A 27,985-nucleotide genomic window follows, 5' to 3' on the forward strand; every position below is an offset into this window, starting at 1 on the left:
CTTTTTTCGGGAAGGATGGCGCGGGGGAGACCAAGAAATGCAAATTAAAGACAGATGCAAAGAACTTCACCCCGGAGGTGGAAGAACACAGAACTTCTGGGCTTTATATTTTGCGGTCTTTGAGGCAACTTCAATCAGTTGCTTTTTAAATAGGATTTTGCCTGATTATTATTAATATTATTATTATTTAAAGGGATGTGCTAAACGCCTCCAAATGTCAGGACATTTATAAGTAGGGCTGCCTACCCAGTTGAAGAAACCTTCGTTTTTCAATCGCGGGAGTTTTTGTCAGTTAATCAGTTGATTAAATTTGCATAATTTGCATATGGGCAAAAACAGTCGTTCTGAAGCGAGGAAACACGGTCTCTTGTCTGTATTTTATGATTCCTGCATTTTGTATTTTAATATTCTGTTGAAAGCCGCCCAGACTGGCTGGGGAAACCCAGCCAGATGGGCGGGGTATAAATAATAAATTATTATATTATTATTATTATTATTGTCATAGCAGACATTATCTTAGAGACTTCTGGTCAAATACCTGAAATGTCTGGTGGTAGTTGCCTCTGTAGAGAAGGTGCTCACTATGCACAGTTTTTGTCTGATTTTGCCAGGTGAGCCAAAATGACTTGTCTAATATGGGCGTTATTTTCAGTTGATTGCAAAATACAAACAGTTTTGGCAGGTGGGGGCAATCTAGGAAGACGTGGCAAAAGGTTACAACACTCCAAACTACACCAAAAACAACAAAAAGCTCTCGTGATGACTTTTAGTCAAAATGCTACGCTTATTTAATTTTTTTTCACCACCAGCAACCCTAAAGCAGCCCAGCTCCTTACACTTTCACTGGGGACGAATAGTTCCTGCATGTTGCAGGGACGTTCTTCCCCAGCAAACTTTTAAAAGGCTTCTGAAATTGATTAGCCGAACCAATCAGTGAATTAAAATTTGCAGCCCTGATTTATAAACCTAGAAGGAGATTTGCAAAAACGCAAAGTGGGCCAGGGTGGCAGGTCCTCGTGGTGTATTCACCGGTCTTGCCTGTGCCTCTGGTGAACGGAGTCAGTATAGGGCTCTTGTTCTCTTGAGAAAGGGCACCAGTTTGTCCTGGGGTGAGAGTGAAGCAAAAAGTATTGTGTGTGTGTGTGTAGACCTGCCTTCCAAAACCTGGGACCAATTGTGAGTTGTAGTACAAAGCACCTGGAAGGTGCCGACGTCTGCAAATGTTGCATAAGGTAAAGGGACCCCTGATGATTAGATCCAGTCGTGGCCGACTCTGGGGTTGCGGCGCTCATCTCACTTTATTGGCCGAGGGAGCTAGTGTACAGCTTCCGGGCCATGTGGCCAGCATGACTAAGCTGCTTTTGGCGAACCAGAGCAGCGCACGGAAACGCTGTTTTCCTTCCCGCCAGAGTGGTACCTATTTATCTATTTGCACTTTGACGTGCTTTCGAACTGCTAGGTTGGCAGGAGCAGGGACCGAGCAACGGGAGCTCACCCCCTCGCGGGGATTCGAACCGCCGACCTTCTGATCGGCAAGTCCTAGGCTCTGTGGTTTAACCCACAGCGCCACCCGTGTCCCTCTCAAATGTTGCATACACCAATGTAAACAATGCTTCTCTTAAGCCCCATTTTAGCCTCGCAAAAGCCCTGTGAGGTAGGATAGGCCAAGAGACAGCAAGCTCCATATGGCTGAATGGGGACTGGAGCCCTGGTCTTTCCCAGTTGCTAGTCCAAGACTCTTAACCTCCTCACCCCACTGGTTGCCATGAGAGGCTGATTGCAGCTGGGCGTGTGATGGGGAAACTGACATGTTTCCAATTATATTGGAAGGTGTCCACCAAATTTCCGGATGCAGAAAGCCTCAAACCTTCCTGGCTTAATTTAATACCAGTAGTTTCTTCCAACGTCTGGGCTCAGCCCGTTGAGCCTTAAAAGGCTGGTGTCTCTGAGCATCTGCAGAAAGCCTTTCCGCAGAAAAATGTCCCTTCCACAAACCAGCCCCAACACAACTGTGTTTTCGATCTTGCTCCTCACTGCTAGCAACACCTGTTGCTTTGCTTTCGTAATTACACGAAGAACTCAGGCCAATATAAGTTTCAATAGTGAGAGTGGTCCCTACTCACAAATCAGTAGTCAATAGTAACAAAAACTAACCCATTCAAAAGTATGTATTCTGACAAAGATTACAAACTCAAACAGAGATTACAAACTCAAACTCCTAAGGATATGTATAACACAATAATTCGTTACAGAATTAGAGATAAGAGTTTATGAGTAGAGATAAGTTCATATTAGTCCTTAGTTAGATTTGATGTGAAGGTCTTAGTTTCATTGAGCAGAAGTCAATGATTTGAGTTTGTAATCTTTGTCAGAATACACACTTTTGAATGGATTAGTTTTTGTTACAATTGACTACAGTGGTACCTCGGGTTAAGTACTTAATTCGTTCTGGAGGTCCGTTCTTAACCTGAAACTGTTCTTATCCTGAAGCACCACTTTAGCTAATGGGGCCTCCTGCTGCCGCCGCGCCGCCAAAGCACGATTTCAGTTCTCATCCTGAAGCAAAGTTCTTCACCTGAAGCACTATTTCTGGGTTAGCGGAGTCTGTAACCTGAAGCGTCTGTAACCCGAGGTACCACTGTATTGATTTGTGAGTAGGGACCACTCCCACTACTGAAACTTATATCGGCCTGAGTTCTTGGTGTGCTTTTTTCTTGGTATATTTAATAACAAGAACTCCCAACTTATTTAATGTTGCTTTCATAATTAAGCATCGCGGGGTCCCCTTCTCTCTAGGGCACCTTGGTTCTTCGCATCCTTTCACCCAAGATACTAGGCCACAATCTTACTAGAGAACAAGCTCCCAGGTGCTTTGAGGGGAACCTGGCTGGACCTTTGAACCGTCCTGGAAATGGACATCAAGCAAACTTCCCCAGGTGCTGGGACCGCTGGGTTTTGTTCTTATGAGGGAGGCTGGTTGAAAGAATGCAAGGTCCTATGTATGGGACAAGTAGCAAAACTTGCTGGAAATGTAAGGAAAAGGACAGCGATTTTTACCATATGTGGTGGTCATCTAACAAAAGAGTTTTGGGAATCGATCTATAATGAGTTTTAAAAGACGTTTAAATACACTTTTCCAAAAAAGCCGGAAGAATTTTTGCTAGGCTTGGTGGGAGAAGATATTAAGAAGACAGACCAAAGATTATATTTGTATGCAACAGCAGCAGCTAGAGTTTTGATAGCCCAAAAGTGGAAGTCACAGGAGATTCCGACTGTAAGGGAATGGCTGATAAAGTTGGTTGAATACGCCGAAATGGCAAAATTGATGCACAGAATTTGCAATCAGGAGGAGACGAAGTACTAGAAAGAATGGAGTAAATTCATGGTTTATATAGGTGAGAACTATAGAAATATGACAACGTTGGCAGGATTGAATTAATTCTTATGTCATGGTGTAATTTTTAATCAGTGAAACTGTGAATTATAGACTGGAATGAGAAAACTTGCGGAAGGGAAGGGCGGAAGTCAACGGCTCTATGGAGCATAAAGTCGGATATATGCAACAAGACAATGTTTTTGTTGGTTGGTGGTGGTGTTCTTAAATCTCAATAAAAAGTACTTGAAAAAAAGAATGAATGAATGAAAGGATCTTGGCTCTCAAGTGTGCTCCACTGAGCTGATTTTATCCGTTGCTCCCTCAGGTTCCAGAACGAGGAGGGCTACGTTTTGTACCCCCAGATTGGCGACCGCCTGGACCTCATCTGCCCCCGCTCTGTGCCCTTGGGCCCCTTTTCCACAGAAGACTATGAATATTACAAGCTGTACCTGGTCCAGACGGAGCAGGCCGAGCGCTGCGAGATCCTCCGCACCCCCAACCTGCTGCTCACTTGCGACCGGCCCGAGCAAGACATGCGCTTCACAATCAAGTTCCAGGAGTACAGCCCCAACCTCTGGGGCCACGAGTTCAAGACCAACCAGGACTATTACATCATCAGTAAGTTTTAACACCCTGGGGAAGCGGGGGGGGGGCGGACTTCCTTTTCTTTCTTGCACGTCCCCTCCGCATACCAAATCCCACGCTTGCACAGAATTGCAAGGCCTTGAGATGTCTGTAGGTGCCACCGCCAGTCTGGCAGGCGGTAGAAGGAACAGGAAATCGTGGTAAAAACCCATACACCACACAGGATATTGAGAAAGAGAGAGAGAATGTGTAAGAGATCCTTAAAAAAATAATGTTCAGATCAGAGGTAGCTGAGAGGGATTGTGGCTGCATACACATTGTACCTTTAAAGCAAGGTTTCCCAAACTTGGGTCGCCAGCTGTTTTTGGACTACAACTCCCATCATCCCTAGCTAGTAGGACCAGTGGTTAGGGATGATGGGAATTGTAGTCCAAAAACAGCTGGAGGCCCAATTTTGGGAAACCCTGCTTTAAAGCATATTATTTACCGAAAGGAATTCTGGGCACTGTAGTTTGAGGGTTGCTAGGGATTGAAACTCTTGAGGGGTGAACTATAGTGCCCAGAATCCTTTGAGGGGAAGAATGTGTTTCCAATGTTCTTTAAGGGTATTGTGTGTATGTACCTGTGAGAGCAGGGCTTGTGTGCTTCTACCTAATGCGTAGTATATAGGTAAAGGTAAAGGGACGTCTGACCGTTGGGTCCAGTCACAGACGACTCTGGGGTTGCGGCGCTCATTTCGCTTTATTGGCCGAGGGAGCCGGCATACAGCTACCGGGTCATGTGGCCAGCATGACTAAGCCGCTTCTGGCAAACCAGAGTAGTGCACGGAAACGCCGTTTACCTTCCTGCTGGAGTGGTACCTATTTATCTACTTGCACTTCATGCTTTCGAACTGCTAGGTGGGCAGGAGCAGGGACCGAACAACGGGAGCTCACCCCGTCACGGGGATTCGAACCGCTGACGTTCTGATCGGCAAGCCCTAGTCTCTGTGGTTTAATCCACAGTGCCACCCACACCCCCCACGTAGTATATGGAATGCACCAGGCCTCGGTCCTGTATACCTGAAGGAGCGTCTCCACCCCCATCATTCAGCCCGGACACTGAGATCCAGCGCCGAGGGCCTTCTGGCGGTTCCCTCATTGCGAGAAGTGAGGCTACAGGGAACCAGACAGAGGGCCTTCTCGGTAGTGGCGCCCGCCCTGTGGAACGCCCTCCCATCAGATGTCAAAGAGATAAAGAATTACCTGACATTCAGAAGACATCTTAAGGCAGCCCTGTTCAGGGAAGTTTTTAATATGTAATGCTGTACTGTTTTTAACACTGATTGGGAGCCGCCCAGAGTGGCTGGGGAAACTCAGCCAGATGGGCGGGGTATAAATAATAAATTATTATTATTATTATTATTATTATTATTATTATTATTATCATTGCAACTTTCCAACAGACTGAAGAGGAAGGCAGTCAGCAAAAATTAAAAACAATCAGAATGAAACAAGAAAACCAAATTAAAGCACAACATGGGTGGCTGTTTAAAAACAACAGTAAACAGATTGATGTTGTTGCATCTTATGGCATCTTTGTATTTGCACTGCTGCTGGTGGAAAGATGGGATACAAATCAACCAGAGATAGATCTCAGTTATATGGGGGAAGAGAAGAGACGGTCACCTTCCTTCAGATATTCTTGTCCCTGGCCACATAGGGCTGTTTTTAGGGCACAACCAGTCCTTTGAATTGCACCCAGAGGTCAATGACGGCGGTGGCCAGGGGTGAATGAGCAGCCCTTTATTTGTTCCCAAAGGCCCTCAATTCCTTTGCATGCATGCCCTAAGAACAGACGGGGGCAGAAATTGGTTTGGATTGCATTCGAAAGCGAATTTACTTAATCCACACTGCCCGGGCCAATAAGCAAACCCAAACATCCTTAAAAACTCTGCACGTCTCTGGATGTTGCCACGCTGTTCTCCAGCCCCGCAAAAATGTGCTCCAAAGTCTAAGAAGAAGAAAAAGGTGTACCAAAAGGGAGATGTATCGGGGAATGTGTGTAAAAACGCAGATTTTTGTGTGAACCATTCGCAAAGAAAAATGTACAAGACGGGGCAGAAATGGGATGCATTGAATGTTGATGTTGTTTAGTCGTTTAGTCGTGTCCGCCTCTTCGTGACCCCCTGGACCAGAGTACGCAAGGCACTCCTGTCTTCCACTGCCTCCCACAGTTTGGTCAAACTCATGCTGGTAGCTTTGAGAACACTGTCCAACCATCTCATCCTCTGTTGTTCCCTTCTCCTTGTGCCCTCCATCTTTCCCAACACCAGGGTCTTTTCCAGGGAGTCTTCTCTTCTCATGAGGTGGCCAAAGTCTTGGAGCCTCAGCTTCAGGATCTGTCCTTCCAGTGAGCACTCAGGGCTGATTTCCTTCAGAATGGAGAGGTTGGATCTTCTTGCAGTCCATGGGACTCTCCAGAGTCTCCTCCAGCACCATAATTCAAAAGCATCCATTCTTTGGCCATCAGCCTTCTTTATGGTCCAGCTTTCACTTCCATACATCACTACTGGCGAAACCATAGCTTTTACTATACGGACCTTTTTTGGGAAGGTGATGTCTCTACTTTTTAAGATGCTGTCTAGGTTTGTCATTGCTTTTCTCCCAAGAAGCAGGTGTCTTTTAATTTCGTGGCTGCTGTCACCATCTGCAGTGATCATGGAGCCCAAGGAAGTAAAATCTCTCACTGCCTCCATTTCTTCCCCTTCTATTTGCCAGGAGGTGATGGGCCCAGAGGCCATGATCTTACGGTAGTTTTTTTTTTTTATGTTGAGCTGCAGACCATATTTTGCGCTCTCCTCTGTCACCCTCATTCAAAGGTTCTTTAATTCCTCCTCACTTTCTGCCATCATGCATTGAATACAATGTTGGAAAACTGGGGGAAACAGCACTGAGACTTTCTTCCATCCCGACAGGATCGATGTTTTTGTACAAGGTCCAAGTGGCACGTCCACAAAACACAGTTGGGGGTGCTTTAAATGCCTTCTTCCCATGCGCCCCCCCCCCCAGGCATACCTGGGGCAGGAGAAGTGGGAGGCAGGCAAAGTGGGAACGTGCGGTTCTTGGCCGAGGAAGGTAGAAGGCGCCTATTCCTTGGCGCAGCGGGGGAGAGCAGAACATTAAATGCGCCCATTGCTGCCAGAGAGCGCCCACACCTACTCCATGAATAATCAGTCACCTTTTTCTTAACGACATGCAACATCCGTAGCTGCTGTTGCTGTTGTTGGTGGTGATGATGTAGCACCATCCATGTACATGGTGAATTACAAAGAAGGAGAGTTCGGGTCTCTGCCCCCAGGGGGCAAACATCCTAGGAAACGAACTGAAGGGAAACAAAGGGAGAGAGGTGGGCAGGGGGAATAGCAGGGAGAGGGCAGAGAAGTAATAATAATAATAATAATAATAATAATAATTTATTATTTATACCCCGCCCATCTGGCTGAGCCACCCTGGGCGGCTCCCAGTCAAGTGTAAAAACAGTACAGCGTTAAATATTAAATACTTCCCTGAACAGGGCTGCCTTCAGATGTCTTTTAAAGATAGGATAGCTGTTTATTTCCTTCACATCTGAAGGGAGGGTGTTCCACAGGGTGGGTGCCACCACCGAGAAGGCCCTCTATCTGGTTCCCTGTAACCTCACTTCTCGCAATGAGGGAACCGCCAGAAGGCCCTTGGTGTTGGATCTCAGTGTCCGGGCGGACGGTGTGGGTGGAGACGCTCCTTCAGGTATCCTAGGCCTTTGAGGCGGTTTAGGGCTTTCAAGGTCTGCACCAACACTTTGAATTGTGCTCGGAAACGTACTGGGAGCCAATGCAGACCTCTCAGAACCAGTGTTATGTGGCCCGGCGGCCGCTCCCAGTCAAGTTTGTGTGCATTTGTTTCGGTTACTGGGTTTCATTGCGGCTGGCTGGGACCGACGGGAGTTGTAATTCAAAACACCTGGAGGGCGCCGCTTGGGCACGGAGGCGAGCTGATTCAGTTGGTGGCTTTGCAGAAAAGGCAGGCTTTGTGCCTCTTCTAAGAAAGTAGGGAAATGTGGCAACCGCAATAGTTTCACCGCCATATTTTTTTTCTTTTCATGGGCAGCCCCGCCTGCAATGCGTGGCCGTTGCCCAGGGTTTATCCTCTTGTCGGAAACCAATGATACCGTGTGACGGAGGCTGCGATCCAGCATTTAAGGGGACTGGAGGGCGATTCAGCCTTTGGAGGGAATTTGAGGCTGACTAGGCTGTCCTAAGGCCTATTCTAGCCCATCTCAGGCAAAGGAAGAGGGATACATTTTGGGGCACGGCTAGTGAGCATCCCCTGATCTTTTAAGGAAGAGGAGAGGGACCGAGTCCTTTAACCACCCCTCCCCTTTCTTCTCCCCACCCCTCAGCATCCCTGTCTCATCAGCTCCGGCTGCCTGGGGTGGCCCTTCAGCCATCGCCATGGCAACTGTCTCCTGGCAAACATGTATGAGCCAGCCACTTGGCTGTACCACAGCAGCCACTTTGGGGTAACCAGCCAATCTTCACACACACACCCCAGCCCGGACGCGCGCACACACACACACACACACACACACACACCAATTTGTCTGCTTTTTCCATGGGGTGTGTGGGGGGGGGTCTAACTCAACTCCCCCTTCCTCTTGCGAGCATAAAGCACCCTCCCCACTCCCCTGTCGACCATTTCTGAGATGCAACTGTTTCTGAAGGGGTGTGTGTGTGTGCACCAGGGACCCCGTTTAATGCAAAGTCCCTTTTCCCGCCCCAGGGCGTGCAAGCGATATCTGTGGGGTTGTTGTTTAGGGCCCTGCAGGCCCCGATATACGGGGTTTGCGTGGCTGCCAAGGATGGTGGATAGCAGTTTTCCGTTCCCTCTCCTCTCAGAGACACACACAATTTATATAGATACAGATATATATATATATATATCTTCCTCTTTCTGCCTTTTCTTCCGTCCTCTCTGCATTGCAGCCTGAGTTGTGCCCCTGGGCAAGCAGACGAATGTTGAAAGTAACCCACTTGACCACCCTACGTCTCCCCCTCCTCCTCCGCCCAACCAGGGGGGGGCCAAGCGAGGGAATCCAGATCTCTACAGTTGCCGTCGTTTTCACCTTATTTTTTATATTTATATATATATATTTTTGCAAATCAAGGTCATTGCTCTACCCACCGGGCGAGACAGCCACCAGCTTTTCCACCACTTTCCCCCAGCCCAGACACTGACACTTCCCGCCGCCCCCCTCCCTCAAAACCAGGTGATGGGAGCATCAGGGCGGACATAGTGGGGTTTTTTTTTCCGGTGGTGGTGGCAAGGCGTCGTTGACCCAGTTTTTCCTCCCCCTTCAAATGAATTTATGCCCAGCCAAGCATGAGGGTAGAGCGCGAGACAGCTGAGTGGAAGGAGGGAAGGGAAGAAGGAAATTGGCTGACTGGGGGCAGGGAAGATGGTGCCACCATCTAGGACAGGAAGTGATGGAAGAGGAATCGGGAAGCCACTCATTTAAAGCTCCCCCCCCAAAAAAAAGTGGCTGCATCTCAGCATGTTTTGTCTGCCTTAATTGGCACCACAAAGCCCAGCCACCGTAGAATCACAGAATGGCAGAGCTGGAAGGGACCCCAAGGGTCATCCAGACCAACCCCTCAATAATGCAGGAACCTCTACATTTTCCCCATCACTTTCCCTAGAAAGCGTGGGCAGAAATAATCAAACGGTGATGGCTGCGTTTCCAGTGCCACGAGGAAATGGGGCACATCGCTCTCGCGGGTGCCGAGGGGGGTGGGCTGCCACAAATCTCCTCCCCCCCAAGGACTAACAAGCCCGAGGGCACAGCTTCACGACGGTGCCACCCCCCAGCTCCCTCCACCCCAGGCAGCCCTTGTTAATCATTCCATCCGCTCAGATATTATTCCCTAGCGAGTATCGGGGAAAGCAATTTAATATTTTTAAATGCGTATCCAAGCTGGCCACACACCCAATATACCTAAGGTTAGATGACGGCTTGTCTTTTTAGTTATTTCTTTTTTGAAACTTTTAATTTTGGAGAGTGCAGCTGTAAAAAATCAAAACAATGTTGTTGTTGTTTAGTCGTTTAGTCATGTCCGACTCTTCGTGACCCCCTGCACCAGAGCACGCCAGGCACTCCTGTCTTCCACTGCCTCCCGCAGTTTGGTCAGACTCATGCTGGTAGCTTCGAGAACACTGTCCCACCATCTCGTCCTCTGTCGCCCCCTTCTCCTTGTGCCCTCCATCTTTCCCAGCATCAGGGTCTTTTCCAGGGAGTCTTCTCTTCTCATGAGGTGGCCAAAGTCTTGGAGCCTCAGCTTCAGGATCTGTCCTTCCAGTGAGCACTCAGGGATGATTTCCTTAAGAATGGAGAGGTTTGATCTTCTTGCAGTCCATGGGACTCTCAAGAGTCTCCTCCAGCACCAGAATTCAAAAGCATCCATTCTTTGGCGATCAGCCTTATTATTAAAACTCATGGACAAAGACAACAAAAAGGTGTGTTGTCCTTTTAAAGAAATTTCAAGATGCCCTCAATTGCCGGGAGCCCGTGGACTAGCTTGTGTCTCCCTCCGGAGAGGGGCTTGGGCAAGCATGCCGCCCCGGTCGTTTGGCGGGGAGGTGGGCACCGAGAGGGGGGTGGGCACAGCCGTCTCTCATGCCTGTCCTGCGTCGGCAGCCTCGAGAAGGGTGGCCCCCCACCGGCCAGGCGTGTTCTTTGTGAGGGCTCAGCCGAGCGAGTCTAAACTGAACCGACGGGCCCAGCTTCCCAGAGCCCCCGGCAGCTGCCAGCGAGAGAGAGTCCCGCGCCGCGCGCTGCACGCGAACCCCCCCCCCAAATCTCTCTCTTTCTTCTTTTTAAAAATCCATTAGCGTCCCCCGTTTCCCTCGCAGAGTCAGAACGAGAGAACCCAAAGGCTTCAGGATGCCGCGTGGCATCGCCAGCTTGGAACCTTCCGGAAAAGCACACGCTGGCTGAAGGGGTCAGAGTCCCCGCTTCAGCAGGTCTCAGTAGGGTGGGCAAAGTCCCACCCTGTGAACATGTGAGAGTGCCCAGTCCAGGAGCAACGGATCTGCGTGTGGCGGACTTGAGCCTGTGGCCTTGTACCAGTTGCTGGAAACAGCAGGACTGGGGAAGAGAGCATAATGTGGCGTAATAGAGTGTCGGACTAGGGCCTGAGAGAGCAGGGTTCGAATCCCCACTTGGCCATGAAGCGATCTGAGTGACTTTGGCATTGCCGGATTTACGTACAGTGGTACCTCGGGTTACATACGCTTCAGGTTACAGACTCGGCTAACCCAGAAATAGTGCTTCAGGTTAAGAACTTTGCTTCAGGATGAGAACAGAAATCGTGCTCCATCGGTGCGGCAGCAGCAGGAGGCCCCATTAGCTAAAGTGGTGCTTCAGGTTAAGAACAGTTTCAGGTTAAGAACGGACCTCCGGAACGAATTAAGTACTTAACCTGAGGTACCACTGTATAAGCTAAACAAGCTGTAGCTTAGGGCCCCCCAAAAAATTTAAAGGAAAAAAACCCCTGGATATACAGGTGAAACTCGAAAAATTCGAATATCGTGGAAAAGTTCCTTTATTTCACTAATTCAGCTTCAAAGGTGAAACTAATATATGAGATAGACTTGTGACATGCAAAAGCGAGATATGTCAAGCCTTGATTTGTTCTACAGGTGAAATTCGAAAAATTAGAATCTCGTGGAAAAGTTCCTTTATTTCCATAATTCAGCTTGAAAGGTGAAACTCATATATGAGATAGACTCGTGACATGCAAAGCGAGAAATGTCAAGCCTTGATTTGTTATCATTGCGATGATCATGGCGTTACAGCTTATGAAAACCCCAAATTAACAATCTCAGAAAATTAGAATATTCAAGCAAATCAGCAAAACAAGGATTGCAAATCAAGCAAGATTGGACCTCTGAGAAGTAGAAGCATATCTCGCTTTGCCTGTCATGACTCGATCTCATATATTAGTTTCCCCTTTGAAGCTGAATTCCTGAAATAAAGGAACTTTTCCACGAGATTCTAATTTTTCGAGTTTCACCTGTACATTTCCAAAATATAAGATACAAAACAAATGAAATAAAACCTACAGGCAGTGACAGCGTTTTGTGTTGTGTAGGCTCCTGGGATGTAAGTCATGGGCCCCGCCTGCTAGCCTGCTCCCTAAAATATCACTGGTTTGCTCCTTTCTATATAGAGGGTGCCTACACTCTGCATGGACTGGTTGCAGGGCAACATGGGCAAATGGCTTGAGATACCTATGAGGTCCATAAATGACCATAGAGCATATATCCAACCCAAAAAACAGCAGCAATTTGTTGTTGAGAAAGGACAGCTGGACATATAAAGGGCCCCATTACCTTGCTTATGGCCTCATCAAACCTAAATCCAACCCTGGACTTTGTAGTCAGTCACCATCTCTTAGCTTAACCTACCTCACAGGGTTGATGTGAGGATGAAATGGGAAACAAGACAACCATGTCCTTGGAAGGCAAAGGTGGTCTAGAAATGTAACAAACGAATAATTTTTTTTTTTTTGCCGACCCCAACATACAAAGCGTGACATCTTTTGTGCGACTGATGTGCCCCAACCCCCCAGTCAGGGCCCACTGAGACAGCCGCCTTGCTACCTTTTTAAATTTCATTTTTGTTCTGCAGGTAGCACCAGGTAACAGGGCTGTGGGGGCCTCCCAGCTCCAGCCACCATTTTACTTTCCCACAGGGCTTTGGAGTGATGCTCTGTTGGGGTCATGTTGGGATATCAAAATGGCGGCTCCTGGACCCAACGACCTGGGGCTGGTTGGCCCTTTAACAACAACAACAACAACAACAACAACAACAACAACTCATTATTTGTACCCAGCCACTCCGGGCGGCTTCCAGCACATACCGTTAAACCTTAAACACCGTAAAACCTTAAACCTTAAAAAACATCCCTCTATGGGGCTGCCTTCAGACGTTTACTAAATGTTATATTATTTAAAAAGGTAAAGGGACCCCTGACCATTAGGTCCAGTCGTGGCCGACTCTGGGGTTGCGGTGCTCATCTCGCTTTATTGGCCGAGGGAGCCGGCGTACAGCTTCCGGGTCATGTGGTCAGCAGGACTAAGCCACTTCTGGCAAACCAGAGCAGCGCACGGAAACGCCGTTTACCTTCCTGCCAGAGCGGTACCTATTTATCTACTTGCACTGGCATGCTTTCGAACTGCTAGGTTGGCAGGAGCAGGGACCGAGCAATGGGAGCTCACCCCGTCAAGGGGATTTGAACCGCCGACCTTCTGATCGGCAAGTCCTAGGCTCTGTGGTTTAACCCACAGCACCACCCGCATCTTGGAAAGGCATTCCACAGGGCAGGGGCCACTACCGAGAAGGCCCTGTTGTTGTGTTGTTGTTGACATTATTGATAATATTTGTATACCACCCTTCATCCGTAGATCCCAGGGCTGTTCACAGCATTAAAACACAAACTAAAAAACACAAAATACATAATGAAAACTCGAACAGAAGCAAAGCAATAACCCTCCACCCATACCAACGACACGTTTAAAACTGAATCGGATGTCAATCAGCCCAAGGTCTGGTTGAAGAGGAATGTTTTTGCAGGGCACCTAAAGGTGTATAATGAAGGTGCCAGCTGAACCGCCCTGGGGAGAGCATCCCACAAATGGGGGGATTGGTCAACCCTAGCCACACATTGCATAGGAGCCGGCCCAAGACATTTTGCCGCCTGAGGCAGAGGGCAAGATGGCGTCTTCCCCCATCCCAGGCATTGAGGCTGCGGCAGCTGCTCCATTCTGCCCAACGCTTGAGCCGGCCCTGCGCCATAATTTGGATTAAACCGCCTGGTCAGAGTGGGTAAGGGTGGGGCTGATAGGTGCTCCTACCCTCGGCCAGGGGTCGATCTAAATCAGTGCCTCCCAACCTGGCGCCCTCTAGATATTTTGGACCACACCTCCCATGCCCAGTGGCCTTGCTGGTTGCGGCTGGTGGGAGTTTTAGTCTGAAATATCTGGGGAAAGCTGATCTAGGGTTTTTCTCCCGTGCTTGCGATTCTGTGAAAGGAACGCTGTGAGGAATTCACCTACTACTACAACAACAACAGCAGCAGCATGATTTAACCTCACAATAATTTAGTTAGGTTTCAGCTGCCAGTCCTTCTCACGGTTTATCTTGCTAACACAGGCACCCTTGACTGGTATTTTTCACAGAACAGCGAGTTTGTGGGCTGAGTTTCAAGCGGAGGACTTCGCATCTAATTCTATTTTTTATTTTATTTTATTTTTAAAAAAATGTTCCTGAGATTTCATCTCTGCCTTTCAGGGGCTTATGCCCCACTTGAGGCGGCTTACGTAAATTAAAATCGCCATCGCGGGGGGGGGGGGGGGAGTGTAAAAAACATTTTCATAAAATGCACACAAAAGGCAAGCCTGGAAGATTAAAAGCAATCCTCAACGCAGACTTGAGAACAAGACGATGCTCTTCTGCAATTGGGACAGATCTGGGTCTGTTGCGAGGAGAGACGGATGGAATTGTCAGTTCCGGTTCTCTCAGTTTCTCATTCTTCCAATCTTATATCTGGTTCTCCACGTTTCTGCAGCAATTTGCCGATTAATTTTTTTAAAGAAAACCTAATGAAAATCCACCAGTATTTTTGTGTGAATTTCTCCTAATAAACCCATGCAGTTTTGACTAATTTTGCAAGCAATTTACCCCAAGGAAGCACATTTTTGTGTGTTGTTTTTCTGTCAATATGTGTATTTTTACGCATATTACCGAGTGCGGCGTAGTGGTTAGAGAGTCGGACTCAGGCCTGGGAAAGACTCGGGTTCAAATTCCCCCACTTGGCCACAAAACCCACTGGGTGACCTTGGGGGGCCGGTCGCTGCCTCTCTCGGCCCAACCTACCTCACGGGGTTGTTGTGGGGAGTAAATAAGGAGGACGAGAGCCATGTGCACCACTTTGCGCTCCTTGGAGGAAAAAAGGGTGGGATATAAATGCAATAAACACTAATCGGCACATTTTTGTCAACATTGGATGGAGAATTTGGAGAGGTTCGTGAGGTTCGCCTTGGGTCGCGAGCAGAATCTACCGTATTTTTCGCTCTATAAGACACACCAGACCACAAGACGCACCTAGTTTTTGCGCAAAAAAAAAATATTCTGAATCTCAGAAGCCAGAACAGCAAGAGGGATCGCTGCGCAGTGAAAGCAGCAATCCCTCTTGCTGTTCTGGCTTCTGGGATAGCTGCGCAGCCTGCATTCGCTCCCTAAGACGCACACACATTTCCCCTTCCTTTTTCGGAGGGAAAAAGTGAGTCCTATAGAGCAAAAAATACAGTAATTTCTCCTTCTGCTATTCTGGGCAAGCCTGAACTGTGGGTTTGGCTGCCCCATGCCAGTGGTTGTGGGGCACCCAGGGACGCTGCCCGCTTGCCAAGATGGCTGCGCTCTCTCTCTCTCTCTCTCTCTCTCTCTTCTCTGCATCCCCAACAGGCTTTGGCAGAGCAGGTGCATCAAAACGCCCCCCTCGCCTCCGCAGCCTCTGGCTTATTAACGGATCACGAGGGGAACTTTTGTCTGTGCAAACATTAAACATCTTGTTTAAATATTAAGTGACCCTGCAGAGCATCCTTTGGAAACGCAAGGCTGCATCGGGTTTGTCTGAGGGGGCTGAGGGGGCTGCCGGGTTAGGTGGGGGGTCTGAGTTGCTGGGTAGGAAGGTTGGGGTGTGGCCACTGAGACCACATAAGACTAGTCTTGAAAGACCTACACTGGCTCTCAGTACGTTTCCGAGCACAATTCAAAGTGTTGGTGCTGACCTTGAAAGCCCTAAACGGCCTCAAAGGCCCAGTAGACCTGAAGGAGCATCTCCACCCCCATCGTTCTGCCCGGAAACTGAGGTCCAGCATTGAGGGCCTTCTGGCGGTTCCCTCATTGCGAGAAGCCAAGTTACAGGGAACCAGGCAGAGGGCCTTCTCGGTGGTGGCACCCGCTCTGTGGAACGCCCTCCCACCAGATGTCAAAGAGAAGAACAACTACCAGACTTTTAGAAGACATCTGAAGGCAGCCCTCTTTAGGGAAGCTTTTAATGTTTGATGTACTACTCTATTTTAATATTTTGCTGGAAGCCGCCCAGAGTGGCTGGGGAAGCCCAGCCAGATGGGCGGGGTATAAATAATAAATAATAATTATAATAATTTAATAATTATAATTAATTGGGGGACACCACTGGAACCCCCAGGGACGTGGGTGGTGCTGTGGGTTAAACCACAGAGCCTAGGACTCGGTGGTTCGAATAGGGTGAGCTCCCGTTGCTCAGTCCCTGCTCCTGCCCACCTAGCAGTTCGAAAGCACATCAAGTGCAAGTAGATAAATAGGTACCACTCCGGCGGGAAGGTAAACGGCATTTCCGTGCGCTGCTACGGTTCGCCAGAAGCGGCTTCGTCATGCTGGCCCCATGACCTGGAAGCTGTACGCCGGCTCCCTCCGCCAGTAAAGCGAGATGAGCACTGCAACCCCAGAGTCGGCCACGACTGGACCTAATGGACAGGGGTCCCTTTACCTTTTACTGGACCCCCCACATCGGCTCTTTAATACCAAAAAGTCTGCTTTCACCCATCTTGGGCGATGAAAGGAATTCAAAATGGCCCTTTTTGAAGCCTCGGGCCTGTCCCTGCACCCCAGGCAGGAAAAGTCTTCCATCTTCCACTCCTCCGGTCTCTGTCCACGGCCTCCTGAGCTTTCCTTCGCAGCCGGCCCATGAATTTATTATTTAACACCCATGCCACCCATCAGTATTCTCTGGGCGCCTTGCGGGAGAAAAACAGAAGCAAGCATCGTCACGAGTTGGTAGCAAAACTCGGATGGGAATAAAATGGCAGAAAAACAACAACTGCAGCCTGGCAGCCGTCACCGCCGTTTCTAGCAATTAAAGACTTGGGGAAATGAATTTTTTAGAAAGGTATATTCGCCTAGCTCTGAAAAGATAGCCTAGTTAGAGATGCCAGGAAGCCCCGCTGGAGGGATGTCTCCAAGGGCAGCCCCGCATACTGTACATTACAGCAGTCTGACTGTAACCCATAACCATGACTAATTTCTTTCTCTCTCCCTCTCCCTCCTGCCCCACAGCAACTTCAGATGGTACCAAGGAAGGGCTTGAGAACATGAAGGGCGGTGCCTGCCTTTCCAAAGGCATGAAAGTCGTCTTGAAAGTCGGGCAGCGTAAGTCGTCGGGGTGCGGGGAGAGAGAAGAATCCAGAAAGTGCATCTTTGTGGGAGAAGATCGCGTTGGGTGTGGGGAGGTGACCCAGATGTCCCTGGGAGGGGAATGGGGGTCCGTTGCACGAGGGCAGAGCATTCTGGGAGCCAGAACCTCTTCAGGAAGAGAGCGGGTTAGAACGGGGAATCCTGGGAATGAGGAGACCCCCGGGAGAAGGGTGGGGGAGAGTGCCAGGGCCAGCCTTCGCCAACCTGGTGCCCTCCAGATGTTTTGGACCGCACGCTAGCTGGATGAATAATCATAGTTTAAAGGTCCCGGACCCTAAGGAAGTCAGACTATCCTTCACCAGGGCCAGGGCCTTTTCAGTGATGGCCCCAATCTGGTGGAATGCTCTGTCCCATGAGACCAGGGCCCTGCAGGATTTAACTTCCTTCCGCAGGGCCTGTAAGACAGAGCTATTCCGCCTGGCCTTTAATTTGAATTCAGCCTGATCTTTTATTCCCCTTCCTTCCCTCCCCCTCCCCTTTTTATGAAGATTACCCGCTCTGGGATCCCACAGCTAATTCTCCCTCTGTTTCCTCGCTGGCCCAAATAGGACTAATTCAGCCAGCTAGCTCCGGTGATCATCTAATGTTTATTGGATGGATTTCCCCCCCTAAATCGATTTTTGAATTCTGAACTTATCGTTATTCACGTTTTATACTGTTTTTTGTTGCATCGCTTAAGTGTTTTAAATTTGTTGTTAGCCGCCCCGAGCCCAGTTTTTGAACCGGGAAGGGCGGGGTATAAATAAAAAAAATATTATTATTATTTATTATTAAAACATCTGAGCAGTGCCGGGTTGGCAAAGACTGACCTAGTGGCCGGCTTGTGCCCACCCCATTCTATGGCCACCGCTGCAACAGCCAGGACTCCTGGACCCGTTCTTCATTCCCTCTGCAAAAACCTCTGGGTTTGGGAACATGGCATGAGTCCGGCCCACAGCCCCTGCTGGAACTCGGATGAGCTCGTGGCCGCCCAGTAAATGGGAATATGGGGGGCAGGAGGAGATTGGGGTGGGAGCAAGGGAGAGGAGGGGGAGTCGATCCTACGATCCCGAGTCTCAGCCCCCCTCGCTTTCCCCTTCTTTCCTCCCAGCCCTGACTGTTTCTCACCCCCTGTCCTACCTAGGCAAATGTGCCTCTTGATGCCCGCTTGTCGCTCAGCCCGCCTCTCACGGATCCTGCCCCTCAGATTAAATCGCACAAACAGAATAAATGTGAGGAATCCAGGGCGGCAGCAGGAGGAGTTCGGAGCCCGGAGTACTGACTTTGAACACCTTTTTGGCCACGAAGCTGCCTGCCTGTGGCCTGGGGCTAAGCTTTTCTCCCTCTCAGCCCCTAAGCACGCCTTGCAGGGCCGTTGTGAGATCAAAAACAGAGGAGCGAAATGAATTTGGGGGCGAGGTTTTTTCAAGCAACCCCCCCAAATCTGGGAGGGTTTCGTTTGCTCGTTAGCTTGATATTTTAAACCACATCTTCCATTGCTCTCTGGCTACTTAATAAAAAACTGAATTTTAAAATACCACAGTTCAGAAATTTGCTTTCGGGTTTATTAAAAAATAAAATAAAATGCTGCCAGGCAGCTCATCAGGGGAAAGAAACAAGCTTAGATGAATAGGTTAAGCTGCCCTCGTTTCTGAAGTTGTGGCGGGAAAGTGATTTAAATGTAGATTAAATTAAATCGGTGGGGATGCCCGAGACAGACCCGTTGCCACATACCAAAACTGGGAGAGGGGGTGCAGGGGAAGGCAGAACTAAAAAAATTAGGGGTGCTTGAGATGGGGTTGGAAATAATCTTCACTTTTGGAGGGAGAGGGAAGATAAAGGTCAGGGTCCGTCCTGTAGCCACAGAGGTTCCTGCAATGTCTGTCCACCTAGCACAGGTGTTTTTAAAAAGCCTTGTTATTGGCAAAAAATTGCAGGTGTGCTGGCTGTTTTTGGCAGCGGCTGGGCAGGTACTTCCACCTGGCTGCCTCCTCGCCAGGTGTGAGCTCAGACTCCGCCCACAGGTGACCTCACCTGCTGCTGCGCATCAGTGTTGAGAGCACACCCTAGTGGTTCCTGTGTGGCACTGCAGTCTCCTTCCACCCCACCCCACGCCCTCCTGCTTTGCAAGATTAAATCTCCGAAGAGAATGTGAAGCACTTTCCACCCCTTACTTTTAACCGCAGCAAAAAAAAAAAAAAAAATTGAGCTGCAGAAGCATGTAGGCACCCGAAGCACACAGAACTCCCTATGCTCCTTTTCCGCCTGGTTGCGGAATTCTGTGTGGCTCGGAAACTGGCCTGCTTATTTATTGATTTGATTTATTTGCTCAGTTTGCATACCGCCCTATACCCATCGATCTCGGGGCAGTTCACAAAATAAAACTGAAATATTAAAAACACAACATACATAATAAAAACAAAGGCAACCCTAAAATCCCCCCCCCTTCTGTCCCAGAGCGGCGCCATAAAAGGAACCGAGCCTCAGTTATGTTTCCTAATTGCCACACGAGAAGGGCAGGGAGGTGGCCGGCATCTGAACGAAATTGTTTCACTGTTTTTGGAGTCCGTGGGGATCGTTTCCTTGTTGTTCTTCATTTCATTCTTCTTGAGTTTGTGTGTTTTGTTCTGTTTTTACCATGCCACACTGCTAAAGAGCGCGTTGATTTTATTATTTTATTCTTGAGTTTGTGCGTTTGTGCCCTGTTTTTGCCGCTTTGCCCCCATAAATTGGGGGTCTGAATGTGTCTCCCCCTGCCCCTAACTGGGTCTCTGCCCCTCCGTCCCCCAGCTCCTACCCCCACCTGCCATCTCTCTGCCCTTCAGAACGTAAAAAGAGCTTGCTGGATCAGACCAGGGGCCCATCTGCTGGTATCCATTGCTGCTCCCCAAGTGCGGAGGACAGATCATAGTCAATCTGGCTAGGAGCCATTGAGAGCCCTCTCCGCCCCCATGAATTTGCCTAGTCCTCTTTCCAGTCCTCTTTCCAAGATGGCGGCCGCCTCCGCCTCCCCCCCCCCCGCGGGAACCGGGTTCCGTAGTTTTAACTGTGCCCCCTTGCCCCCCCCCCCAGATCCCAACACGGGCTCCAAAACCCCGAAGTCCGTTCCAGACACGCCTACCGAGAAGGAGAGAGGGACGTCTGGGGCAGCCGAGCCCAGCAAGGAGGTCAACCCAGGTATGCCCCAACCCTACAACCCCCTCTCCGCCCCCCAAGCGCAGTCACGAGAGGAGGGAGCCCCCCTGCCCCAAAACCCTGGCTCACACACCCCACGCACCGCCCCATGTTTTCCCTCCACGTGTCCCACTCCCTAACCCCTCCCTCCCTCTTGCCCCACCGCCAGGCACAATAGCCCCGGTGCCCTCCTTTCCAAAGAGGCTCCCATGGACTTGAGGGTTCGGGGAGCGGGATTTGGGGCGGCATCCTGCATTCCACAAATGCTTTTTGGTGTGTGGGATCCTGAGGCCTGAGCAGAGAAGGGCCTCTGCCCCAGAGCCCATTGTTAAGGGAAGAGAAGCCTCCAGCCTCCTGGCGAGTAGGGGCAGGACCCAGGAGTCCGAGTTCCCAGAATCCCCTGCTTTAAGGCATTAAGCACCCTCCCCCCCCAAAAAAAAATCCAGCTCAAGATGGCAGTTGTTGTTGTCTGGGGTTGGGATGAGTTGTGGTCCAAAGCATGCGGGGGAAGCCATTATTATTATTATTATTATTATTATTATTATTATTATTATTTTTCCTGGACTGGCTTACACAAATCGAAACAAGGCAGATAAAATACAAAAAAATTAACAGATACCCCCCCAATGGAATGAGATGGCTTCTCACACCCCATTTCCGAGAGAACCCCGGAGTCCTGGCTCCTGGCCCTCCTCCTCCGACAGCCCAGGAGTCCTGGCTCCCAGCTCTGCTCACGTCTTCGAGGGGAGGGGGGGGAAGGAGACCAGGACAGGGGCCCCGTGGGTCAGCGTTTGGGCTGGACCCTCCTTCGCTGCTTCTCGCCAGGATCAGTCCACGTCCGGCCCTGACAGGCCCAGACCGGGGGGGGGGGGGACTGAAGACGAGGGGGGGCGGACGGCGGGGGGGGACTAGCTCCTTGCAAAGTGTTTTGTTCTGCCTGTCTTCCGTGTCGAGGACAGAACTGGGAGCCGGGAGAGGGGGCCCCGGGGTTGAGGTTTATTGATAGTGATGGCTGAAATGAACCCTGCCGAGCCGGGCTGGGGGGAGGTATCGAGGAGGCAATTAGCTCCATTAACCAGAGTCGACAGACACTAACGAGGACCTTCCCTCTCCAGGCAGGGCCCGCTTTGCTATTTGAGCGCCTCTCCGCCAACCAACAGGTTTCCAGTTATTCCTCCGCTCTCCGTATACCGAATCGGACCATTATTATTACTGAAGAAGGTCCGTTTTGGAAGTTGCAGGCTGCTGCTTGAGCCAGGCTGCGTGGGGCAGCCACCCCCTGGTTGGGTCATTCCAGCAAGGCCTGCCCCCTTGGTGCCCACTGTCCGTACAGAACAGGAACTCACTGTGAGGGAGGCACACCGGCATGCAGGAAGACCTCCTTGAGAGCTAGAAACTTGCGCAGCCCAGAAGCCTTCCTGCATGCATTGTGCGGCTCTGCGCATGAAGGCTCTGGCTGTCTTGTGTGGCCGCCAGGGGGGCGCATGGCTCCTTGGCAAGGCCTCGCCCCCTGCTCAGGCACTAGCCTTTTCCCACGCAAGTATAACCTCTGAATAGGGAAAGGAACAGGTTTGCCTTTCCTTCTAGAGCTGTAGAACCAAAAGCATAGCTGTCAACGTTTCCCTTTTTTTAAGTGAAATTACCTTATTCCGAATAGGATTCCTTGCAAGAAAAGGGAAATGTTGACAGCTATGACCAGAAGGGACCCGAAGAGTCATTCAGTCCAACCGCCTGCAATAATAATAACAATTTTTTTTATGTTAATGCTTGGAAACGTATGTTTCTGAGCACAATTCAAAGTGTTGGTGCGGACATTGAAAGCCCTAAACGGCCTCCAAGGCCCAGTAGACCTGAAGGAGCATCTCCACCCACACCGTCCAGCCTGGACACTGAGGTCCATCTCCGAGGGCCTTCTGGCGGTTCCCTCCCTGCGAGAAGTGAGGCTGCAGGGAACCAGGCAGAGGGCCTTTTCGGTGGCGGCACCCGCCCTGTGGAACACCCTCCCAGCAGATGTCAAGATGTCAAGGAAATAAACAACTACAGTAGTACCTTGGGTTACATACGCTTCAGGTTACATATGCTTCAGGTTACACACTCAGCTAACCCAGAAATAGTGCTTCAGGTTAAGAACTTCGCTTCAGGATGAGAACAGAAATCGTGCTCTGGCGGCGCGGTGGCAGCAGGAGGCCCCATGAGCTAAAGAGGTGCTTCAGGTTAAGAACAGTTTCAGGTTAACGGACCTCTGGAACGAATTAAGTACTTAAGCTGAGGTACCACTATATCTGACTTTTAGCAGACATCTGAATGCAGCCCTGTTTAGGGAAGTTTTGAATATTTTATTGTGTTTTTAATATCCTGTTGGAAGCCACCCAGAGTGGCTGGGGAAACCCAGCCAGATGGGCAGGGTATGAATAAATTATTATTATTATTATTATTATTATTATTATTATTATTATTATGCAGGAATCGCATTCTGTGAGCGGCCCAAGGTTTTCCAAAGGCTGCATGCGCACCCTGCATTTAAGGCACATGACCTCCACCCAGGAGTCCTGGGTCCCGCTGTTCCCCTCTAGCAGAACTACAATTCCCAGCGCCCGTAGCAAACTACAGTTCCCAGGCTTCTTTGCGGGAAGCCATGTCTTGTGCACCCGTATGGGGTGTGCGCAGTCCAAGCTTCCCCACACCTCCCCATGCGGAGATCTTTTCACTGGGGCCAGGGGGGTGAACCTGGGGGCCGCTGTAGGGAGAAGCCAGGCTGCGTCTTCCCCCCACGGCCTGGTTCACGCCGGAGCGAAAGAAGCAGAGCTCCTCTTGGCTGCCGGCAGGAAGTGGCTTAGGAAACATAACCCAAAAGAAACACTTTGGGCGAAACTGGCGAGGGGGGAAAGGCAAACACTGTAACTCAAATCTCCTTTTCACAGGGGAAGAAAACGCCAGTTCGGAGGATGAAATCAAGGGCTTTCTCCTGGATTGAACATGTCAGGGTGGGGTGGGGGTGAGCGAGGTGCTTGCCTGCCTCTCCCGCGGCGCTGGATCCTGACCCTGCCCGAAATAGACTAAAAAGCTAGCTTGTCAGGAAAACGTGTCAGCTCCTTGTCATGCTAGATTTCTGCAAGCGGGGAGACTTCCCCCACGGAGGGGACCCATCACCCTCCACCGTTGACATGATATAATCCAGAGCACAGCTGGGGAATCTTTTCCAGCTTGAGAGGCAATTTCCTTCTGGGTAGCCACCCATTGGCCACTTCCAGTGGTGGGCGGGGCCAGGGAGAAAAGTAGGCGGGGCAATGGATGCAGATTTGCGCACTAGGCCAGCTTGCACAACTGCTCCAGCGCCATCTCTCCCCTCCACTCAGATGAGCAAGGGGCATTTGCAGAGACCCAAAGACCGAAACAGCCTTTCGCCCTCTTCTTTCGAACGTTTTACCTGCCTTATAAAAAAATAAGTAAGACTCTCACAATTAAAATTAAATGAAATTAAACCTTCCTGCACTGCAAGGGGTTGGACTAGATGACTCTGGTGGTCCCATTCTCATTATAAAGCCATTCAAACGGAACGGACCTGTACAAATTCAGCTCCGGGGTCCCGCGACAGGAAACACCTTAGCGGTCACAAAAGTAGATTTAGGGAAACGCGATCCGTTCGCCCACGCTGAGCCAAGGGAGCACTGCAACAAAGATGTAGAACGGAAGAGGGAGGGGTGCTGAATTTTAGCGCCACTGAAATCTGAAAGCCCGAAGCCCGCCAGTGTCAGTCAGAGGATAGACTCGAGAGTTGTGTCAACGCACCTCTGTCGGAAGAGAGGTCCACGGTTTGGGGGCCATCACAGAGGAGGCCCTCGACTGCAGGGGTGGGTGTTGCCCACCCTTAATGTCAGTGAGGTCTCAGTCCGTGGGGCAGGCGATGCCATGGGCAAGCAGGGAGCCGTTTGCTTATACCAGGCATAGGCAAACTTGGCCCTCCAGCTGTTTTGGAACTACAACTCCCATCATCCCTAGCTAACAGTGGTCAGGGATGATGGGAATTGTAGTCCCAAAACAGCTGGAGGGCCGAGTTTGTGGATGCCTGGTTTATACTGACGCTTGGTAAACAAGCATCCCCCTAAACACTCTTTTTATTTTTCCCTCCCCCCCCACAAAAAAATAATCCAGGACCCCCGACCGGAAACGCCACCGGGAAGGTGGGAGGCGAGAACGGCCCGCTGCCCCAGTCCAGCGTCCCGATCATCGCGGGGGCCGCCGGAGGGGCCGCCTTCGTCCTGCTGGTGGCGGCCGCTGTGACGGGCGCCCTCTGCTACCGCCGGCGCCGGGCCAAGCACAGCGAGTCCCACCACCCGCCGCTCTCGCTCAGCACCCTGACCAGCCCCAAGCGGGGGGGCGGCGGGGGCAACAACAACGGCTCGGAGCCCAGCGACATCATCATCCCGCTCCGGACTTCAGACAGCGCCTTCTGCCCCCACTACGAGAAGGTCAGCGGGGACTACGGCCACCCGGTCTACATCGTTCAGGAGATGCCCCCCCAGAGCCCTGCCAACATCTACTACAAAGTATGAGCGGGGGTGGGCAGCACGGCTCCCTCCTGGCGGAGGCTGCGCCCCCCGGCCATCACCACCACACACCCCCAACGGCGGGGAGGAACCTCGGCACGGACCGGGGGGACGTTGCCGCCCCTCTCGCCCGGCCTGGATACTGGGGTCTGTGCACAGCTGCGGGGACCCCCCTCTACGGCATTCAAGGGGGGTTCCCAGGATTTGGACTTGGCCAGAGAAAAGGACCCTCCATCTTGCTGTCTCCGCCTTCTCCTCCTCTCTCTCCGTGGATTTGGGCCTGGCTCAGATGGACAGGCCAAGAGAATCGACCCCCTTTCCGCCAGGCGCCAGCGAGCTTAACAGAGACAAGACCCCTCTCGCCCCACTTCCGGGTGCGAGGAGGGAAGGACTGGGCTCCTACGTCGGCTGATTTCTTTCCAGATAGGGACACACACTCACTCTCCCACACACAGACTCACATCCCTCCATTTCTCCCCTGCGGTGCGCCCCACAATCCAGTTTCAATGGATCTCTCACCCCTGTTCAACAAATAAAGGCGACTTAGAGCCCATACGCACTTCCGTTACCCCAGGGAAACCCGATCTTTAGCGCTGAATCGGAACCAACGGCAACCGGGTTTTCCGCAGATGGCTGTTGGTTCCGATTTAGCAATAAAGCACTTTTTTCCCCCGGGGGGAGTGCAGCGAGGGAAAGGCTTTCTAGGCAAAGGACGAGCGGAATTGTGGGCGAGCCCTTACTTATTAACATCCACCAAAATGAATTAAAGTGGGGCGGTGTTTCTCTTTTTTTAAAAAAAAAATCACGCACAAAATTCCTTGCACAATTTCAAATTCTTTTTGACAACATACTCAAGGGTCATGCAGTTGTGGTCAGTTGGTTTTGGGGAAAGCAGCAACAGGTTAAGCATAATGTTGTCACTAATCCTCCCCCCGCCCCCCCAAGGGAAAACACCCTGCCAAGACTTAATAGTTACCTTGCCATTCCCACCCCGGATACGTCCCTCAAAACTGACATTTCAAGTATTAAATCTGAGAATCCTCAAGGTTTGCAGGGTTTCTTCTGCCAAGTTGGCTCTGCGGAACCTGCCCTGTTCCTCTCAGTTTCTGTGAGGAGATAATTTGGCGGCAAACTCCATTACCCAACCCTCTCCCCGCCCAAGAAAAGCACAAGGCCAGGGCAGGTGTAGGGGAGCCATTTTGCCTGTCCCATTTTGCTTCCCCCCATTTTAGGTTCCGCTAGGGAAAGAGTTGAGGCCCCTTTCCCAGCTTGCATATGTTTTGGACTACAATTTCAGCCCATAAATAATAATAATAATTTATTATTTATACCCCGCCCATCTAGCTGGGCTTCCCCAGCCACTCTGGGCGGCTTCCAACAAAATATTAAAATACAGTAATGCACCAAACATTAAAAGCTTTCCTAAACAGGGCTGCCTTCAGATGTCTTCTAAAAGTAAGATAGTTGTTTATATCCTTGACATCTGGTGGGAGGGTGTTTCACAGGGCGGGCGCCACCACCGAGAAGGCCCTCTGCCTGGTTCCCTGCAACCTCACTTCTCACAATGAGGGAACCACCAGAAGGCCCTCGGAGCTGGACCTCAGAGAATGATGGGGGTGGAGACGCTTCTTCAGGTCTACTGGGCCTTTGAGGCCATTTAGGGCTTTCAAGCTCAGCACCAACACTTTGAATTGTGCTCAGAAACGTCCTGGGAGCCAGTCTAGGTCTTTCAAGAGCGGTGTTATATGGTCTCGGCAGCCGCTCCCAGTCACCAGTCTAGTTGCTGCATTCTGGATTAGTTGTAGTTTCCGGGTCACCTTCAAAGGTAGCCCCACGTAGAGCGCATGGCAGTAGTCCAAGCGGGAGATAACCAGAGCATGCACCACTCTGGTGAGACAGTCTGCGGGTGAGAAGGGTCTTATCCTGCGTCCCAGATGGAGCTGGTAGGCAGCTGCCCTGGACACAGAATTGCGCCTCCATGGACAGCGATGAGTCCAGAATGACTCCCAGGCTGCGCACCTGGTCCTTCAGGGGCACAGTTACCCCATTCACGACCAGGGGGTCCCCCACACCCACCCGCCTCCTTGCAGCTGAGTCAGGCCAATACTCCTTCTGGCCCAGAATCCTATCCTCACAGGGAGCAACCGGGTGCTGCAAGTGGGAGCCGAGTTCAAGAGCGGACCTCTCCACTGGTACCCAGAAGCACTGCTGAGAGCACAGCCATCCTGGCTAGGAGCCAACAATAATAGCCTTACACCTCCATGAATTTGCCTAAAGCTCTTTTAAAGCCATCCAAGGTTGGTTGCTGTCGCTGCCTCCTGTGGCAGGGAGTTCCACAGTTCGACCGTGCCTAAGGAAGGGACTTTTCTCTGTCCTGAATCTTCCAACGTTCTGCTTCATGGTTGTCCACGAATTTGAGAGTCAAGCCAGCACAGGGAGTTGTAGTTCGAAACATCTGGAGGGCGCCAGGCTAGGGGAAGCTGGCATAAGGAGACACCGTCATGCCATTGCTCACACCTGAGGAAACCTTCCTTCCCTTTCTGACACACACCCCTCACATACATCTCCACCCACCCACCCCCAAAAACCCCATGTTCATCCCCTTGGCCATTAACCCCATACACTTCTGCAAATCACAAAGAAATGAAGGAGGCCACTTCTCTGCCGGAGTTTGGGGGTCAGAGAGACGCTGGCGGAATCCACGGATCGGACTGGGGATTACTCGGAAAGAGGACCGGTTGCTTGGCCGTCCGGCGGCCGTTTTGTTAAGCTTTTCCGTTGTTTAGTTGTTAGAAGAAGAAAAGTCACACAAAATGGCCACCCTTCCCCATCTGAGATGACGACTGGGCAGGGTGGCGGTGGGGGGGGAGGTTTGGGGGCTGTTCTCTGAGGGTCTTCGGGTTGCCCCCATTTGGGGAGGAGACTGAAAGACTGGTTTCCCCCTCCCTCCACGGCCAACATCTGGCTGGCCTTCGAAAGCCGTGTATTTTGTGTGTGTGGAGATTTTTTC

General features: G+C 50.6%; 1 protein-coding gene and 1 long non-coding RNA gene across 2 annotated transcripts; one reads left to right on the plus strand and one right to left on the minus strand.

The window, feature by feature from the left end:
* EFNB3 (ephrin B3) lies at positions 1-25,526 on the plus strand. The gene is made up of 5 exons (XM_081887112.1): positions 1-124; positions 3,702-3,994; positions 17,138-17,230; positions 20,327-20,431; positions 24,581-25,526. The coding sequence occupies exons 2-5, from the start codon at positions 3,910-3,912 to the stop codon at positions 24,979-24,981; spliced, it is 684 nt and encodes a 227-aa protein (XP_081743238.1). The 5' UTR covers positions 1-124; positions 3,702-3,909; the 3' UTR covers positions 24,982-25,526.
* On the minus strand, positions 5,389-8,495 carry LOC309355933. Its single transcript, XR_014162644.1, has 3 exons — positions 8,374-8,495; positions 7,181-7,312; positions 5,389-5,787 (listed from the first exon to the last, which is right to left on the minus strand). It is a non-coding gene; the product is annotated as an uncharacterized lncRNA (long non-coding RNA).
* Positions 25,527-27,985: the final 2,459 nt, after the last annotated feature.

This window comes from Podarcis melisellensis (genome assembly GCF_964234715.1).
Source record: "Podarcis melisellensis genome assembly, chromosome: 13".
Taxonomy (NCBI): domain Eukaryota; kingdom Metazoa; phylum Chordata; class Lepidosauria; order Squamata; family Lacertidae; genus Podarcis; species Podarcis melisellensis.

Bases quoted from the DNA above. Each gene is read 5' to 3' on its own strand.
- EFNB3 (XM_081887112.1), top strand. From the start codon at position 3,910: ATGCGCTTCACAATCAAGTTCCAGGAGTACAGCCCCAACCTCTGGGGC. The intron at 3,995-17,137 runs GTAAGTTTTAAC...CCTGCCCCACAG, and splicing joins CCAGGACTATTACATCATCA to CAACTTCAGATGGTACCAAG. The intron at 17,231-20,326 runs GTAAGTCGTCGG...CCCCCCCCCCAG, and splicing joins CGTCTTGAAAGTCGGGCAGC to ATCCCAACACGGGCTCCAAA.